General features: G+C 41.8%; 4 protein-coding genes and 1 pseudogene across 4 annotated transcripts; all 5 read left to right on the forward strand.

Annotated features, from left to right (window-relative positions):
• The first annotated feature begins 765 nt into the window (after positions 1 to 765).
• LOC121612041 lies at positions 766 to 6443 on the forward strand (annotated as a pseudogene).
• Positions 6444 to 7368: 925 nt separating this feature from the next.
• Positions 7369 to 9747, forward strand: LOC121611791 (protocadherin alpha-8-like). The gene has a single exon (XM_041944486.1). The coding sequence runs from the start codon at positions 7378 to 7380 to the stop codon at positions 9745 to 9747; it is 2370 nt and encodes a 789-aa protein (XP_041800420.1). The 5' UTR covers positions 7369 to 7377.
• A 919-nt stretch (positions 9748 to 10666) lies between these two features.
• On the forward strand, positions 10667 to 13033 carry LOC121611792 (protocadherin alpha-8-like). The gene has a single exon (XM_041944487.1). The coding sequence runs from the start codon at positions 10667 to 10669 to the stop codon at positions 13031 to 13033; it is 2367 nt and encodes a 788-aa protein (XP_041800421.1).
• A 909-nt stretch (positions 13034 to 13942) lies between these two features.
• Positions 13943 to 16549, forward strand: LOC121612042 (protocadherin gamma-A11-like). The gene is made up of 2 exons (XM_041944787.1): positions 13943 to 16300; positions 16541 to 16549. Exons 1-2 carry the CDS (start codon positions 13943 to 13945, stop codon positions 16547 to 16549), a joined length of 2367 nt encoding a protein of 788 aa, XP_041800721.1.
• An 830-nt stretch (positions 16550 to 17379) lies between these two features.
• On the forward strand, positions 17380 to 19974 carry LOC121612043 (protocadherin alpha-3-like). Its single transcript, XM_041944788.1, has 2 exons — positions 17380 to 19725; positions 19966 to 19974. The coding sequence occupies exons 1-2, from the start codon at positions 17380 to 17382 to the stop codon at positions 19972 to 19974; spliced, it is 2355 nt and encodes a 784-aa protein (XP_041800722.1).
• The last annotated feature ends 6 nt before the right edge of the window (positions 19975 to 19980 follow it).

The raw sequence follows: 19980 nt of genomic DNA on the forward strand, positions 1-19980 counted from the left end.
GAGAAGTGGTTGTGCTTTTTCAAATGGGTTAAATAGTTAATTTTCTGTCATCTGTTTTAAAGACCACAATCTTCACATGATTGTGACTGTCGTCCATGGTAGAGAAGTGATTTGTCTTCACTCCTCACAAAGATAACAGCACGTAAGAATTGCAAGCTGTATTTGGGGCGAGTATCTGCGATATTTCTCTAACATACAAGTAATAGGAAAGTATAGATTTGCTGGTGTTTCCACTGAATTGTTTGGGTGCTGAGCATGAGGCTCGACCACTTTGGCGAGGACAGAAACAGGCAAAACGTGTCGTTCAGGTGTCTGTCCATGGTGCTGAAGCGCAGTTGCCTTGTTAATACAGAACACAGTGCACAGAGAAGATCAATGACATAAAGGAATCCCAGTAACTTTGGTATTTTTGAACAAATTCAACTCATACGGCTGTTCTGCATCATTTAGAGACATTCTACGCATATTTTGCCTTAAAGCGGACAGTTTGATCAGGTGTGCAAATGCTGACATCTTCATGGGAAATAGCCTTGTACTTTCCCAGTGACCTCTGGGTGTCGGTATTACATTGAGAAAGGAAACGTTGTCCCTCCCATCACAAAGCTTTTGTTCGCCCCCTGAAGAAAGCAGAGAAACGTTTGAATGGTGCTCGTCACCCTATGGACTCGTGTTGTGCTCACAGTAAATGTGCGACAAACAGCGGGTTTGATGTAGACATTTGCTACAGTCACGGTTTTTTGTCCATTAATGTGTTGTTGGAAAACGATGGCCATCGAAAGACAAACTCGAAGAAGGATCTGCGCCTGCTTTGCTTTTCATTTGCTTCTACTGCTGTTTGTCGGAAAACGGGCTTTGGCAGAAATAAGATACTCCATTCCAGAGGAGGTGAAAGATGGAACTATTGTTGGAAATGTTGCGAAGGATCTTGGCCTTGACATCACCTCTTTGCTTCACCGACGGTTCCGTGTTGTTTCTGAATCAAAGGAGACGTTTTTTGAGGTAAACCAGGATAATGGGGTCCTGTACGTCCTTAAAAAAATCGACAGAGAGGAGCTCTGTCAGGGCAGCGGTGCCTGCGTCATGGAGCTAAAAGTCATTGTCGAAAACCCTTTAGAAATACACTACGTGCTTGTAGAAATTACTGATGTAAATGATCACTCCCCAAGTTTCCCCGAAAAGGAACAGAGATTTGAAATAGGTGAACAAACATTGCCAGGAAAGCGATTTCAGCTGCACACTGCTCGTGATCCCGATGCTGGCATTAACACGATTCGCACCTACACTTTAACGTCAAATGAACATTTTGAAATAGATATCCGTCAGAGCGATGAGGATAAAATACCATTTTTAGTGCTGAAGAAGTCGCTAGACAGAGAACAAAAGGACAAACACACGCTGCTGGTTACTGCAGTAGATGGAGGGAAACCTCAAAGATCAGGAACATTAAATGTTTCTATTGTTGTTCTTGACAGTAATGATAATCGTCCAATGTTTAGTCAGGAGATTTATCAAATTGCAATCAAAGAAAATGTTCCAGTCGGTACTTCAATATTCAGAATGAATGCTACGGATCTCGACGACGGCACGAATGGGGAAATTGAATATAGCCTTGGAAAAACCCTGCGGAAAAAAGTCTATGACATTTTTGAATTGGACAAATTAACTGGCGAGATTAGAGTAAAAGGAATACTGGACTATGAAGAAAACGACGTTTATAAACTCGATGTTGAGGCATCAGATAAAGGAACACCTCCACTGACAGGTGAGTGTAGAGTCATTATAAAGATAATCGATGTCAATGATAATCCACCAGAAATAGAAGTCACATCACTGTCAAATACAGTGTCTGAAGATTCAAAACCTGGCACAATGATTTCTCTCATCAGTATGAAAGATAAAGACTCCGGTGTGAATGGAAAAATATTATCAAGCGTAACCTCAGACGTGCCTTTTGAATTAAAACCTTCTTACAAGGAGAACATATATTCAGTTGTCACAAAGGGATTTTTGGATCGAGAGGAGGTGTCACATTATGAAATAACAATAAAAGCCACTGATTGTGGTGAACCTCCCTTATCCACTTATAAAACCCTCAGTATTCAGATATCAGATGTAAATGACAACAGTCCACTTTTCCAACACAATCCATTACAGTTTTATCTGGTAGAAAATAACGTTGCTGGAGCGTCAATATTTTCTGTCAGCGCAACGGACAATGATGAGAATGACAATGCAGCTATTTCTTATCGTATTGCTAGAGGAAATGATATAACATCTTTCCTAAATGTTAATTCCGAAAACGGACAAATAGCCGCACTAAAAAGTTTCGACTTTGAAACAGTGAAAACTTTCCAGTTCCAAGTTGTTGCCACAGATTCTGGAACTCCGTCACTGAGCAGTAACGTCACAGTGAACGTGTTCATTCTGGATCAGAACGACAACGCTCCAGTCATCCTGTATCCACTCAGCTCCAACGGCTCTGCTGAAGGGGTGGAGGAGATTCCCCGCAATGTCAACGCAGGACACTTGGTGAGCAAAGTCAGAGCCTATGACGCTGATATAGGATATAACGGCTGGTTGCTGTTCTCACTGCAGGAAGTCACTGACCACAGTCTCTTTGGTTTGGACCGCTATACAGGACAGATCAGAACACTTCGCTCACTCACAGAGACAGACGAGGCTGAGCATAAACTGCTCATACTGGTCAAAGACAATGGCAACGTTTCACTCTCAGCAACAGCTACTGTCATTGTCAAAGTCGTGGAGCCCAAAGAGGCTTTTGCAGCTTCTGATGTGAAAAGTGCAGCAAAGGATGAGGAGGGGAATGATGTGACTTTTTATCTGATGATCACTTTGGGCTCAGTTTCAGTACTTTTTCTCATCAGCATCATCGTGCTGATTGCAATGCAGTGCTCCAAATCCACAGACTATACTTCTAAATATCTACAAGAGACTAATTATGATGGGACACTGTGTCACAGCATCCAGTACAGATCAGGAGACAAACGGTACATGTTAGTTGGACCCAGAATGAGTATTGGATCTACTATAGTCCCTGGCAGCCATGCGAATACACTCGTGCTCCCTGACAGGAGACGTCCATCTGGAGAGGTAAGACTAATGTCTGATATTAATAGCTAACGGACCACTTTTATTCAGCAACTGAACTTTTTTTGGTTTACTTACACTTCCTTTGACATTAAAAAGATGGCTCGTTTTTTTCACAAAAATGTTTGATTTTGTGAAAGAGCTGAGATGTCACGTGACTCTAGTCAAAGTCTAAGCATTGTTCAATGTTTTCGTTCTCTTGAAATTTTAAACTGTGTTCTGACTATTGAATCCAGCACTGTTCCAAGAGCAGCATATTGTGGAACGCTGTCCGTGACCCCTAAATTAGTCGTGTTGATTTTAGTTGTTGTGGTGAATTTCAAGTCATGTTTTGTTATGTAAGCTGGAGGAGAGATATTTTTTGTTATTATAACCACACTTGAAAGAGTACTCAGTTCAGCTCCCATAATAGCAACACTGTGGTGTTTGCGCTGTTGATGGTGCTGAAAGTTTGTCGCTCATCGCTTCAGGTCGCAAAACACATGCTTCAGGCGACGAGCTTCTGCCTAACCCAGTCATTACAAGCAGGTTGTTTAATTCACTGTTGGCTGTCCAGCGATGTGTTTCCTGGATATTATGGAGAGCAGCTTGAACACTCAAAGTGTAGTTGATTGGGGATTTCTTGCGATTAAACTTCAGACTGGAGAGGTTTCTGTTCAATTGAATGAGGTTTTATATTCTCTTTCGACTGTCTCCTAAATGAAAGCATTGCATGATCCACTGGGTGTCAGTATTACAGTGGGGAATTGCTAAGGCTCCAGTCAAAATAGACTCTGCCCTCTCCAAGGGTGTTTTTCAGCTCGACCACAAAGAATACCCTCGTTTCGGATTCTTATCTGCACCTTTCAAGCGCGAACGTGGTTTTCTCACATATCTCTCAGGGCAAATGGGGGTGTTTTAAGAGGAAGATACTTGTGAATGCTATTTCCAATGATTCCGCCGAAGAAGACAAAGGACAAAGAGGAAGAATAATGTCTTGGTCGCGTCCTCTGCTTTTCTCTTTGCTGCTTTGCTTTGGTGAGCTGGCTTTAGCTCAAATAAAATACTCGACTCCAGAGGAAGGTAAAGTGGGAGCCGTCGTTGGAAATGTTGCCAAGGATTTGGGCCTTGATGTCAGTACTTTGATGAACAGGCGCCTTCGTCTTGTGTCCGGAGCTCAGGACGCGCTGTTTGAGGTAAACCCGAACAATGGGGTCCTGTACGTTCATAAGAATCTCGATCGAGAACAGCTGTGCGACGGAAACGGTGCTTGTTTAATTGATCTGAAAATCGTTGTTGAAAACCCACTTGAAATCCATTATGCCACAGTGGAAATAACGGATGCGAACGACCATGTACCGACGTTTGTCGAGAAAGAAAAGATAATAGAAATAGCAGAAAGTACTTCACCAGGAGCACGATTTCAATTACCAGGCGCCCGTGATCCCGATGTTGGAATAAATTCTGTTCAGCGCTATAAACTCAGCCAAAATGAAAATTTCCATCTTGAAATTCGAGAGAGGGGAGAGGATAAAATCCCCTTCTTAGTGTTGCAGAGGCACTTGGACAGAGAGCAGAAAACAAACCACAGCCTGATTTTAACCGCTATAGATGGAGGGACACCGCAAAAATCAGCAAATCTTAATCTAACCATAAAGGTTCCAGATATCAATGATAACAGGCCTACTTTTTCGAAAGAGGTTTATTCCACGACATTACAAGAAAATGTTGCTTTAGATACAGTTGTAATAAAAGTCGAAGCAACTGATCTAGACGAGGGGACAAACGGCGGTGTGGAGTACGCCTTTGCTGGTGACATTAATTCCAAGGTGTTGGAGCTATTTAGTCTAGATAGAAATACAGGTGAAATTCGAGTAAACGGACAAATTGACTATGAGACAGCTGATGTTTTCAAGTTAGACGTCCAAGCCTCTGACAGAGGTCAACCTCCGATGACAACGGACTGTAGAGTGATAATAAAGATCGAAGATGTCAACGACAATAAACCAGAAATAGAGGTGACATCAATATCTAGCATGGTACCAGAGGATTCAAAACATGGCACTGTGATCTCTCTTATTAGTGTTACAGATATTGATTCTGGGCTGAATGGCAAAGTCATATGCAGTCTGACGGGGAATGTACCATTTGAATTAAAACCGTCGTACAAAGAAAATATGTATTCACTAGTAACGAAAGAAACACTAGACAGGGAAACTGTGACACATTATGACATTTCAATAATAGCGACGGACTGTGGGGAGCCTCCACTGTCAGTATTCAAAACTTTGAGCATTGAAGTGTCAGATGTTAATGACAATATCCCAGAGTTCTCACACAGTCCCCTGGAATTATATTTGAGGGAGAACAACGCACCTGGCGAATCAATATTTTCTGTGAGTGCATTTGATAAAGACTTACATGACAATGCTGCAGTGTCCTATCGTATAATTAGAGGACAAGGCGGTCTGAGCGACATGGCATCTTTTCTGAATATAAATTCCGAAAACGGACAAATAGCCGCACTAAAAAGTTTCGACTTTGAAACAGTGAAAACTTTCCAGTTCCAAGTTGTTGCCACAGATTCTGGAACTCCGTCACTGAGCAGCAACGTCACAGTGAACGTGTTCATTCTGGATCAGAACGACAACGCTCCAGTCATCCTGTATCCACTCAGCTCCAACGGCTCTGCTGAAGGGGTGGAGGAGATTCCCCGCAATGTCAACGCAGGACACTTGGTGAGCAAAGTCAGAGCCTATGACGCTGATATAGGATATAACGGCTGGTTGCTGTTCTCACTGCAGGAAGTCACTGACCGCAGTCTCTTTGGTTTGGACCGCTATACAGGACAGATCAGAACACTTCGCTCATTCACAGAGACAGACGAGGCTGAGCATAAACTGCTCATACTGGTCAAAGACAATGGCAACGTTTCACTCTCAGCAACAGCTACTGTCATTGTCAAAGTCGTGGAGCCCAAAGAGGCTTTTGCAGCTTCTGATGTGAAAAGTGCAGCAAAGGATGAGGAGGGGAATGATGTGACTTTTTATCTGATGATCACTTTGGGCTCAGTTTCAGTACTTTTTCTCATCAGCATCATCGTGCTGATTGCAATGCAGTGCTCCAAATCCACAGACTATACTTCTAAATATCTACAAGAGACTAATTATGATGGGACACTGTGTCACAGCATCCAGTACAGATCAGGAGACAAACGGTACATGTTAGTTGGACCCAGAATGAGTATTGGATCTACTATAGTCCCTGGAAGCCATGCGAATACTCTGGTGCTTCCCGACAGGAGGAGGGCATCAGGAGAGGTAAGACTTAAAAACAGTTTTACACAATATATTTAGAAGCATACAGTTCTTTGCTTGTGTTTCTCTCTAAAAAATCTCCTTCTCGTCTCTCTAAAGCCTTTGTGCACAGAGAACAGTACTAAATGTAACCTACAAAAACCGCAAATGCTTGTTGTTAAGTACGATACTGTCTTGTACAACAGTTTTGAGTTTCCATTGTCTCTCGTTGTCTCGTTTATCATAGAAAGTGCTTGTTTAAACAGAAAAATACGTAACACCACATTTGAAATGCACAGAAGAGCTCAGCCATTGAGAAAGGGAAAGTCAATGGCCCTTTATGTTTGTAATCACTGTCCATGGTTCTGAAATGAAAAGTTCACTGTTTTCTAGCAAAATGCTGTCTACTGGTGAATAATGACTTATGTGGGCTGTGCATTATCTTCAGAAAATACCTACTTCCAACCAATAATAATGGAAACTTTGAAGATTTGAGTATTTCTGTTGAAGGGAGCGGTACAGTTTTACTTTCTGGCTTTAATAGTGAATTGCTTGAGGTAAAGGGCGTGCCAGCGCTTAAAATTGCTGCCCATGGTGCTGAAAAGCTGGTACACGTCAAACAGTAATACAAAATTTGAATATCACAATGAATCGTCCATTTTAATGATCAATTAATAATCCTGGAATGTCCAGTCCATTGAGGAGAATGCACCGCTTCCAGAGCGAAAGAACAAGGTTAAAAAGTAGAAATTTAATTGGTGTTTGTTCTCAGTCATACCTCCGGGTGTCACTATTACATCAGGAACACCACAACGACTTTGTCCCTCCTCTCACCATCCTTTTGTTTGTCATCCGAGGAGATCGAAAACGGCACTTGAATCAAGCAGATCAGCCGATGAAATCACGTTGTTTGTTCTGTAAAGATGAGGCGCTCTGCGGGTTGGACACAATGAATAGTCTGTCGCATTAACAGCCTGTTGTGTGTTGTTGGATAATGATGGAGACGGAAACAAAATTTCGAAAAAGGGAATGCTCCTGGTTGGCTTTTCATTTGGCTGTACTGCTGCTTCTCGGACAACAAGCTTTGGCTCAGATAAGATACTCTGTTCCGGAGGAGGTGGAAGAGGGAACTGTTGTTGGAAATGTTGCGAAGGATCTCGGCCTTGACATCACCTCTTTGACTGATCGACGGTTCCGTGTTGTGTCTGGAAGTAAGGAAGCTATTTTTGAAGTTAACCAGAATAATGGGGCATTATACGTCCGCAAACACATTGACAGAGAGGAGCTCTGTCAGGGCAGTGGCGCATGTTTAATGGAGCAAAAAATCCTCGTTGAAAACCCTTTAGAAATGCACTACGTAATGATAGAAATTACTGATGTAAATGATCACTCTCCTAGTTTTCCCCAACAAGAACAGAGATTTGAAATAGGTGAACAAACATTGCCCGGGATGCGATTTCAGCTGCACACTGCTCGTGATCCCGATGCTGGAATTAACTCGATTCGTTCATACACTTTAACTTCAAATGAACATTTTGAAGTAAACATCCGCCAAAGCGATGCGGGGAAAATACCATTTTTAGTGCTGAAGAAGTCGCTAGACAGAGAACAAAAGGACAAACACACGCTGCTGGTTACTGCAGTTGACGGAGGGAAACCTCAAAGATCAGGAACATTAAATGTTTCAATCGTTGTTCTTGACAGTAATGATAACCGTCCAATGTTTAGTCAGGAGATTTATCAAATTTCTATACAAGAAAATGTTCCAGTCGGCACTTCAATATTTAGAATGAATGCTACGGATCCCGATAAAGGCACGAATGGGGAAATTGAATACAGTTTTGGAAAAACCTTGTGGAGCAAAGTCCATGATATTTTTCTATTGGACAAACTAACTGGAGAGATAAGTGTAAAGGGAATAGTGGACTATGAAGAAAACAACGTTTATGAACTCGCCGTGGAGGCATCAGATAAAGGGACACCTCCATTAGCGGGTGAGTGTAGAGTCATTATAAAGATAATAGATGTCAATGATAATCCACCAGAAATAGAAGTCACATCACTGTCAAATACAGTGTCTGAAGATTCAAAACCTGGCACAGTTATTTCACTTATTAGTGTGACAGATAAAGACTCCGGTGTGAATGGGAGAATCATTTTACACATAACAAATGATGAACCTTTTGAATTAAAACCTTCTTACAAGGAGAACATATATTCAGTTGTCACGAAGGGATTTTTGGATCGAGAGGAGGTGTCACATTATGGAATAACAATAAAAGCCACTGATTGTGGCGAACCTCCCTTATCCATTTATAAAACCCTCAGTATTCAGATATCAGATGTAAATGACAACAGTCCACTTTTCCAACAGAATCCACTACAGTTTTATCTGGTAGAAAATAACGTTGCTGGAGCGTCAATATTCTCTGTCAGCGCCACGGACAATGATGAGAATGACAATGCAGCTATTTCTTATCATGTTGTCAGAGGAGGGAGAGAAAGTGATGTAACATCATTTCTAAATATAAATCCCGAAAATGGACAAATATCCGCATTAAAAAGTTTCGACTTTGAAACAGTGAAAACTTTCCAGTTCCAAGTTGTTGCCACAGATTCTGGAACTCCGTCACTGAGCAGCAACGTCACAGTGAACGTGTTCATTCTGGATCAGAACGACAACGCTCCAGTCATCCTGTATCCACTCAGCTCCAACGGCTCTGCTGAAGGGGTGGAGGAGATTCCCCGCAATGTCAACGCAGGACACTTGGTGAGCAAAGTCAGAGCCTATGACGCTGATATAGGATATAACGGCTGGTTGCTGTTCTCACTGCAGGAAGTCACTGACCACAGTCTCTTTGGTTTGGACCGCTATACAGGACAGATCAGAACACTTCGCTCATTCACAGAGACAGACGAGGCTGAGCATAAACTGCTCATACTGGTCAAAGACAATGGCAACGTTTCACTCTCAGCAACAGCTACTGTCATTGTCAAAGTCGTGGAGCCCAAAGAGGCTTTTGCAGCTTCTGATGTGAAAAGTACAGCAAAGGATGAGGAGGGGAATGATGTGACTTTTTATCTGATGATCACTTTGGGCTCAGTTTCAGTGCTTTTTCTCATCAGCATCATCGTGCTGATTGCAATGCAGTGCTCCAAATCCACAGACTATACTTCTAAATATCTACAAGAGACTAATTATGATGGGACACTGTGTCACAGCATCCAGTACAGATCAGGAGACAAACGGTACATGCTAGTTGGACCCAGGATGAGTATTGGATCTACTATAGTCCCTGGAAGCCATGCGAATACACTTGTACTCCCTGACAGGAGGAGGGCATCAGGAGAGGTAAGAGTTTGAAAGCAGACACCGTCAAATACATCCTTTTGCCTGGTTCTGACTGCTGTCCATGGTGCTGAAGGGCTTTGATTTTCTGTTTTCAAGCAAAAAGAGCAGTTGTAAATCTAGAAACCATAACACTATTGTTATACACTTGGGCAGTTTGTTTTTGACAGTTCCATTTGTAAATAGTCTATGAAATTCTCGCCAATAACTGGTTGGAAAGCATGAAGTTGGTGGTGTTTCTGCTGAGTTGTGCAAACGGTTTATTGTTAAAATACTGAAGGATATTTGACTGAAAGACACTGCCAACATACATACACTTAGACGCCTGATTGTAACTGCTCCTTGACTACTGCAACACATTTGCAATTCGTTTTCAAAAAGAGGACAATGCACAAGTAATCATAATGTTAGTGAAATGAAATACATTCTATTTTTACTAATGTTGTGATGGAAAAAGCAAATGTGAATATAGGAATCATCTGAAAAACAAGCAAGCTCTGGAAACTTTCCACTTCACTGAGATCGATGATAGATGGATGGATGGACAGATAGCTATACAGACAGACAGAGAGTATAAATAAGAACAATGATTATATTATATTAAATTATATTATATTTAAGATATTTCAAGGACTTGTTTTTCTTTATTTTGGCGACGTTTTATGAAAAATAAAGTACATGTAACCACGTGTACCCTTGTTAAAAACCTCTGGGTGTCACTATTACACCGGGAAACCATAAACGAGTTTGTCCCTCCCCTTGCAAGGCTTTTGTTTCCACTGAATAAATCACAGACGGTATGCGGAACAGTCACACGTGCGGATGGAATCAGACTTTGCGTTTTGCAGATATGATATATTCAGCGGTTTGGCCATAAATAATTGTTTGTCGCAGTAGCCGGTTCCTCTCTGTGTGAACGTGTTGTTGGATAATGATGGGGGCCGATGCAAAAATTCGAACAATGGATTGCCGCTGGATTGCTTTTCATTTGGCTGTACTGCTGCTTCTCGGGAAACAAGCTTTGGCTCAGATAAGATACTCTGTTCCGGAGGAGGTAGAAGAGGGAACTGTTGTTGGAAATGTTGCGAAGGATCTCGGCCTTGACATCACCTCTTTGACTGATCGACGGTTCCGTGTTGTGTCTGGAAGTAAGGAAGCTATTTTTGAAGTTAACCAGAATAATGGGGCATTATACGTCCGCAAACACATTGACAGAGAGGAGCTCTGTCAGGGCAGTGGCGCATGTTTAATGGAGCTAAAAATCCTCGTTGAAAACCCTTTGGAAATACACTACGTGGTTGTAGAAATTACTGATGTAAATGATCACTCGCCTAGTTTTCCCCAACAAGAACAGCCATTTGAAATAGCTGAGCATACACTGCCAGGAAGGCGATTTCAGCTGCACACTGCTCGTGATCCAGATGCTGGAATTAACTCGATTCGGACATACACCTTAACGTCAAATGAACATTTTGAACTAGACATTCGCCAAAGCGATGAGGATAAAATACCATTTTTAGTGCTGAAGAAGTCGTTAGATAGAGAACAAAAGGACAAACACACGCTGCTGGTCACTGCAGTTGACGGAGGGAAACCTCAAAGATCAGGAACATTAAATGTTTCTATCGTTGTTCTTGACAGTAATGATAATCGTCCAATGTTTAGTCAGGAGATTTATCAAATTTCTATACAAGAAAATGTTCCAGTCGGTACTTCAATATTTCGAATGAATGCTACGGATCCCGATGAAGGCACGAATGGGGAAATTGAATATAGCCTTGGTAAAACCTTGAGGCGAAAAATCTATGAAAATTTTGAGTTAGACAAATCAACTGGAGAGATTAGAGTAAAAGGAATAGTGGACTATGAAGAAAACAACGTTTATAAACTCGATGTTGAGGCATCAGATAAAGCAACACTGCCATTAACTGGTGAGAGTAGAGTCATTATAAAAATCATAGACGTCAATGACAATCCACCAGAAATAGAAGTCACATCACTGTCAAATACAGTGTCTGAAGATTCAAAGCCTGGCACAGTTATTTCACTTATTAGTGTCACAGATAAAGACTCCGGTGTGAATGGAAAAATATTATCAAGCATAACCTCAGACGTGCCTTTTGAATTAAAACCTTCTTACAAGGAGAACATATATTCAGTTGTCACGAAGGGATTTTTGGATCGAGAGGAGGTGTCACATTATGAAATAACAATAAAAGCCACTGATTGTGGTGAACCTCCCTTATCCACTTATAAAACCCTCAGTATTCAGATATCAGATGTAAATGACAACAGTCCACATTTCAAACAAAATCCACTGCAGTTTTATCTGGTAGAAAATAACGTTGCTGGGGCGTCAATATTCTCTGTCAGCGCAACGGACAATGATGAGAATGACAATGCAGCTATTTCTTATCATGTTGTCAGAGGAGGGAGAGAAAGTGATGTAACATCTTTTCTAAATGTAAACTCTGATAATGGGCACATCACCGCGCTAAAAAGTTTCGACTTTGAAACAGTGAAAACTTTCCAGTTCCAAGTTGTTGCCACAGATTCTGGAACTCCGTCACTGAGCAGCAACGTCACAGTGAACGTGTTCATTCTGGATCAGAACGACAACGCTCCAGTCATCCTGTATCCACTCAGCTCTAACGGCTCTGCTGAAGGGGTGGAGGAGATTCCTCGCAATGTCAACGCAGGACACTTGGTGAGCAAAGTCAGAGCCTATGACGCTGATATAGGATATAACGGCTGGTTGCTGTTCTCACTGCAGGAAGTCACTGACCACAGTCTCTTTGGTTTGGACCGCTATACAGGACAGATCAGAACACTTCGCTCATTCACAGAGACAGACGAGGCTGAGCATAAACTGCTCATACTGGTCAAAGACAATGGCAACGTCTCACTCTCAGCAACAGCTACTGTCATTGTCAAAGTCGTGGAGCCCAAAGAGGCTTTTGCAGCTTCTGATGTGAAAAGTGCAGCAAAGGATGAGGAGGGGAATGATGTGACTTTTTATCTGATGATCACTTTGGGCTCAGTTTCAGTGCTTTTTATCATCAGTATCATCGTTCTGATTGCAATGCAGTGCTCCAAATCCACAGACTATACTTCTAAATATCTTCAAGAGACTAATTATGATGGGACACTGTGTCACAGCATCCAGTACAGATCAGGAGACAAGCGGTACATGCTAGTTGGACCCAGGATGAGTATTGGATCTACTATCTTCCCTGGAAGCCATGCGAATACACTCGTGCTCCCTGACAGGAGGAGGGCATCTGGAGAGGTAAGAGTTTGAAAGCAGACACGGTCAAATACATCCTTTTGCCTGGTTGTGACTGCTGTCCATGGTGCTGAAGGGCTTTGATTTTCTGTTTTCAAGTAAAAAGAGCAGTTGTAAATCTAGAAACCATAACACTATTGTTATACACTTGGGCAGTTTGTTTTTGACAGTTCCATTTGAAAATAGTCTATGAAATTCTCGCCAATAACATGTTTAGACATTATTTCTCAAGGTGCTGTGCAGAATCCCATTCATAAAACAGAAATGATTCAACATCTCAGTGACAGTGAACACTTTCTAAATTAGTAGAAATACATTAAGCCTTTTGCCATTTAACATTGCTTCAACAATAGGTGTCAATTTTAAAAACATATTACTTCCATCGTTTTATTGACAATATGTTATAGAAATATCTGTCTCTGCTAGCTATGTCACGAGGTTTAATGCTGATAGTGTTTTAGATGTGCTTTTTTTTTAATTAAATCGATTTATTTCTCTTTCAAATATAATCTGGACAACTGGAATATGCACTGTCTTGATTCATCCTTTCTTAAGTATGAGTCTAACTGACTTCATGGGAGTGGACCAGTGAATCGCCTCTTCGTGCACAGTGTTTGTTGTAAGATTATATTGTCAGTCGGAGTGAATATAAATTTGTTTCTGTGAAACAATCGCATGGTGGCACTAAACTACCAGAAATACGTATCACATCGGTTCACCGCGCATATCTGTGAGACTGCCTCTGAAGCATTCAGGAGGGCAGACCATTATCCTCCGAATGTGATTATATTTGAACGATTTTCTCGTCCATACGTACCCTGCGCATTTCAAGAGGTGGATTATTTGCTTTTATTGACGGATATGTAAACAGTCTGTAGATTCGGCTAACTTTGTGTTTTTGGATTCATCCATTGGCAGCAGACAATGGAACGAAGCGGTCAGGAGTACCGGCGACAAGAAAGAAAATGGTTCGCCTTCGTGCTGGCTCTTAGTTTGATTTTCAGCAAGGCGTCGGGACAGATAAGATATTCTATATCGGAGGAGATCAAAGAAGGCACTGCTGTTGGGAATATAGCAAAGGATCTGGGAATGGATCCACTTGTATTTAAAGAAAGGGGATTTCGTATCGTTTCTGGCTCCACTGAATCCCTTTTCCAGGTAAACGAAAACGATGGGATTTTATATGTCGATCGTAATATTGACCGAGAGGAAATATGCCAGCGGACCAGCGTGTGCTTGATAAACCTTAAAACCGTGCTCGAGAATCCACTGGAGATTCATTATATTGCAGTCGAAGTGTTAGACGTGAATGACCATTCGCCCTCTTTCCCCGAGAACAACAAAAGGCTAGAGATTTCAGAGTCCACTTTACCGGGAACCAGATTTCAGCTGCATGCTGCGTTCGATCCAGATGGTGGTTTGAATTCCGTTCAGCAGTATAAACTAAGTCCAAATAATAACTTTCGCCTAGAAGTAAAAGATCGCGGGAAAGATGGCAAGGTGCCTATTTTGCAGTTACAAAGCTCATTAGACAGAGAGGCCTCCAGCAGCCATAAACTACTGCTTACAGCCCTGGATGGGGGTAAACCTCCGAAATCAGGGACCATGGAGATATTAATCGATGTTTTAGATGTGAATGATAACGCACCAGTTTTCACAAAAGATGTGTACTCTGCAGAGATAAATGAGAATTCGCCAGTTGGAACAACGGTCATACGAGTAAACGCGACAGATATGGATGATGGTTTAAATGGAGATGTTAGCTATTCTTTTGGCAATGTAAATAGTAAGGTGCGCGAACTGTTTGATGTCGACCAGAGCACAGGTGACATAACTGTCAAAGGACAATTAGACTACGAAGTGGATGAGAGTTACGAGATAGATATCCAAGCATCAGACAGCGGTGCTGTTCCACTCAGAACGGAGAAAAGCGTTACTGTAAATATTAAAGACATAAATGACAACGCACCTGTAATTGAGGTAACGTCGCTGTCAAACACGATTTCAGAGGATTCTAGACCAGGAACGACAGTAGCACTCATCAGTATTACCGATTTGGACTCAGGGGGGAACGGAAAAGTTGTCAGCTTTGTTCAAGGCGATGCCCCTTTTGCACTAACACCTTCAATACAGGACAACATGTACGCAGTCGTGACAAAGTCAAAGCTGGACAGGGAAAAAAAAATGGTGTATGATGTAACAGTAATCGCGAAAGATGCAGGCGAACCAGCTTTGACATCTCAAAAGACATTGAGAGTTGTTGTATCTGACGTAAACGATAACAGCCCGAAGTTTTCAATGAGCCAATATAATTTTTATGTCACTGAGAATAACCCACCAGGAACGTCTGTGTTTTCTGTAATCGCATCTGATGGTGACGAGGGAGATAATGCTCTCATTTCGTATCATATCCTCAGAAATGCAGGTTACGAAAATAAGGTGACATCATTTCTTAACATGAACCCCGAAAATGGAGATATTTTAGCATTGAAAAGTTTCGACTTTGAAACAGTGAAAACTTTCCAGTTCCAAGTTGTGGCCACAGATTCTGGAACTCCGTCACTGAGCAGCAACGTCACAGTGAACGTGTTCATTCTGGATCAGAACGACAACGCTCCAGTCATCCTGTATCCACTCAGCTCCAACGGCTCTGCTGAAGGGGTGGAGGAGATTCCCCGCAATGTCAACGCAGGACACTTGGTGAGCAAAGTCAGAGCCTATGACGCTGATATAGGATATAACGGCTGGTTGCTGTTCTCACTGCAGGAAGTCACTGACCACAGTCTCTTTGGTTTGGACCGCTATACAGGACAGATCAGAACACTTCGCTCATTCACAGAGACAGACGAGGCTGAGCATAAACTGCTCATACTGGTCAAAGACAATGGCAACGTTTCACTCTCAGCAACAGCTACTGTCATTGTCAAAGTCGTGGAGCCCAAAGAGGCTTTTGCAGCTTCTGATGTGAAAAGTGCAGCAAAGGATGAGGAGGGGAATGATGTGACTTTTTATCTGATGATCACTTTGGGCTCAGTTTCAGTACTTTTTCTCATCAGCATCATCGTGCTGATTGCAATGCAGTGCTCCAAATCCACAGACTATACTTCTAAATATCTACAAGAGACTAATTATGATGGGACACTGTGTCACAGCATCCAGTACAGATCAGGAGACAAACGGTACATGTTAGTTGGACCCAGGATGAGTATTGGATCTACTATTGTCCCTGGCAGCCATGCGAATACACTTGTACTCCCTGACAGGAGGAGGGCATCTGGAGAGGTAAGATTTTAAATATACAGGCGTTCAAAACATGCTTACGAGCAAACATTTCCTATTTGCCTTTGATTGCGAAAATACCTGGACGAGTATATGTCCAAAATCTCTTCATATAATTAGCCTCAACAGCAAAATTTCCAGAAACATGAACATCACAACATGTCGCCTTCATTTGACGCTTCCTGCTGGGACCTGTGTTGCAGTATTTCAGTTTGTTTTACACTTCCCCCTCCCTTCCCGCAGAGAACTTAGTGTTCTTCAGTTGTGTGTATAAAAACTTGTCTAAAACTAGTTGTGAATTGCAAGTCTGCCAGTCATTCTAATAATGTAATGATTGTCTCCCTGGTATTGCCTACTGTTCTCCTTGCCCATATTGTTTATCTCTCCTGTAAATATTGATACACTCTGAAGACAATGATAATTACGATTCAGGTTTTAAATTTATGAAATAAATTATTGTCTCCCATTGAAAAGTAAGCATTCTATTTTCGCAATGTGTGGCCAACGACGTTTGACAGGGATTTGCCAATAAAATCTCCAACCAACCCCGACCCACACTTGCTGTGAGTGTTATGAATGCATTTGTTCCAGCATCATTGTCAACTGAGATGGGTGATCGCTGTCCATGGTACTGAACTACACAGTCTTGACTGTTTCCAGGCGAAATCTGGTGAACGGGTCGTATAATCTTGCTTAATCGTGGTAAATAGTAATATTTCATCAGCGCAATTAATTTGAAGGAGAACGTGAGTCTCACTGTCACTGGCCTCTTTTTAATCGAACGGTTTCTCCACTTTTGTCGTGATCTTTTCAGGTAGATTTCCCGACACAATATGTAAAGTTGTAGGCCTTGATAAAGCTAAAAGTGGGACAAAATGTTGTCCACTTGGTGTCAGTGTAACATCAATGAGGCCATACAAAACATCGTCCCTCCCATAACAAAGCTTTTGTTTGGTACCTCACTGCAAGATACATTGGATGTAAGAACGGGTCTTGGATGAAACCGTGTAGTGCTCGGATATAGAAAACTGATCTGCAGCAGAAATACGCTTCTGTGTACATATATCGCTTGTTGGATAACGATGGGGAGCAAAAGACGATCTCGATCAGGTGACTACTGGTGGTTTGCTTTTCATTTTTTCTTACTGCTGATTTTCGGAGATCATGCTTTGGCTGAATTGAGATACTCGATTCCAGAGGAGATGAAAGAAGGAACCCTGGTTGGAAATGTTGCTAAGGATCTTGGTCTGGACAAAACCTCTTTAGCCGACCGACGGTTCCGTGTTGTGTCTGGATCTAAGGACGCTTTGTTCGAGGTAAACCCGGACAACGGTGCCTTACAGATCCGTAAAAAAATCGACAGAGAGGAGCTGTGTCAGGGAAGTGGCGCATGCTTAATTGAGCTGAAAATCCTTGTTGAAAACCCTTTGGAAATACACTATGTTGTTGTGGAAATTGCTGATGTAAATGATCACTCTCCTAGTTTTCCTGAAAAGGGCCAGAATTTTGAAATATTTGAACATGCATCTCCGGGAACTCGATTCCAGCTGCATGCAGCACGTGATCCCGATGCTGGAATCAACTCTATTCGTACATATACACTAACGTCAAATGATCACTTCGAAATAGATGTCAGTAAAAACGATGAGGAAAAAATACCATTATTAGTTCTGAGGAAGCCCTTAGATAGAGAACAAAATGATAAACACATGCTGTTTGTTACCGCAGTTGATGGAGGTAAACCTCAAAGATCAGGGACACTAAACGTTTCAATTACTGTTCTTGATATTAATGATAATCGACCAACATTTAGTCAGGAAACATATCAAATAGAAATATATGAAAACGTTCCAGTTGGTAGTACTATTGCAAGAGTGAATGCAACTGATCTAGACGAAGGGACTAATGGAGAAATAGAGTACAGTCTGAGCAAAATATTAGTCCGTAAAGTTTACGACATCTTTGAATTGGATAGTTTAAGTGGGCAAATTAAATTGAAAGGAGCGTTGGATTTTGAGGAATCAGAGATTTATAAACTCGATGTGGAGGCGTCGGACAAAGGAACACCTCCATTAACAAGCCGATGTAGAGTCATTGTAAAGATAAAAGACGTCAATGATAATCCACCAGAAATAGAAGTCACATCACTGTCAAATACAGTGTCTGAAGATTCAAAACCAGGAACAATTATTTCACTTATTAGTGCAACAGATAAAGACTCTGGTGTCAATGGAAAAATAATTTCACACATAATAGAAGAAGTTCCTTTTGAGTTAAAACCTTCTTACAAGGAGAACACATATTCAGTTGTCACGAAGGGATTTTTGGATCGAGAGGAGGTGTCACATTATGAAATAACAATAAAAGCCACTGATTGTGGCGAACCTCCCTTATCCACTTATAAAACCCTCAGTATTCAGATATCAGATGTAAATGACAACAGTCCACATTTTCAACAAAATCCATTACAGTTTTATCTGGTAGAAAATAACGTTGCTGGAGCGTCAATATTCTCTGTCAGCGCCACGGACAATGATGAGAACGACAATGCAGCTATTTCTTATCATATTGCTAGAGGACATGATGTGACATCTTTCCTAAGTGTAAACTCTGATAATGGGCATATCACCGCGCTAAAAAGTTTCGACTTTGAAACAGTGAAAACTTTCCAGTTCCAAGTTGTGGCCACAGATTCTGGAACTCCGTCACTGAGCAGCAACGTCACAGTGAACGTGTTCATTCTGGATCAGAACGACAACGCTCCAGTCATCCTGTATCCACTCAGCTCCAACGGCTCTGCTGAAGGGGTGGAGGAGATTCCCCGCAATGTCAACGCAGGACACCTGGTGAGCAAAGTCAGAGCCTATGACGCTGATATAGGATATAACGGCTGGTTGCTGTTCTCACTGCAAGAGGTCACTGACCACAGTCTCTTTGGTTTGGACCGCTATACAGGACAGATCAGAACACTTCGCTCATTCACAGAGACAGACGAGGCTGAGCATAAACTGCTCATACTGGTCAAAGACAATGGCAACGTTTCACTCTCAGCAACAGCTACTGTCATTGTCAAAGTCGTGGAGCCCAAAGAGGCTTTTGCAGCTTCTGATGTGAAAAGTGCAGCAAAGGATGAGGAGGGGAATGATGTGACTTTTTATCTGATGATCACTTTGGGCTCAGTTTCAGTGCTTTTTATCATCAGCATCATCGTGCTGATTGCAATGCAGTGTTCCAAATCCACAGACTATACTTCTAAATATCTACAAGAGACTAATTATGACGGGACACTGTGTCACAGCATCCAGTACAGATCAGGAGACAAACGGTACATGTTAGTTGGACCCAGGATGAGTATTGGATCTACTATTGTCCCTGGCAGCCATGCGAATACACTTGTACTCCCTGACAGGAGGAGGGCATCTGGAGAGGTAAGATTTTAAATATACAGGCGTTCAAAACATGCTTACGAGCAAACATTTCCTATTTGCCTTTGATTGCGAAAATACCTGGACGAGTATATGTCCAAAATCTCTTCATATAATTAGCCTCAACAGTAAAATTTCCAGAAACATGAACATCACAACATGTCGCCTTCATTTGACGTTTCCTGCTGGGACCTGTGTTGCAGTATTTCAGTTTGTTTTACACTTCCCCCTCCCTTCCCGCAGAGAACTTAGTGTTCA

This window comes from Chelmon rostratus, chromosome 9 (assembly GCF_017976325.1).
Source record: "Chelmon rostratus isolate fCheRos1 chromosome 9, fCheRos1.pri, whole genome shotgun sequence".
Lineage (NCBI taxonomy): Eukaryota > Metazoa > Chordata > Actinopteri > Chaetodontiformes > Chaetodontidae > Chelmon > Chelmon rostratus.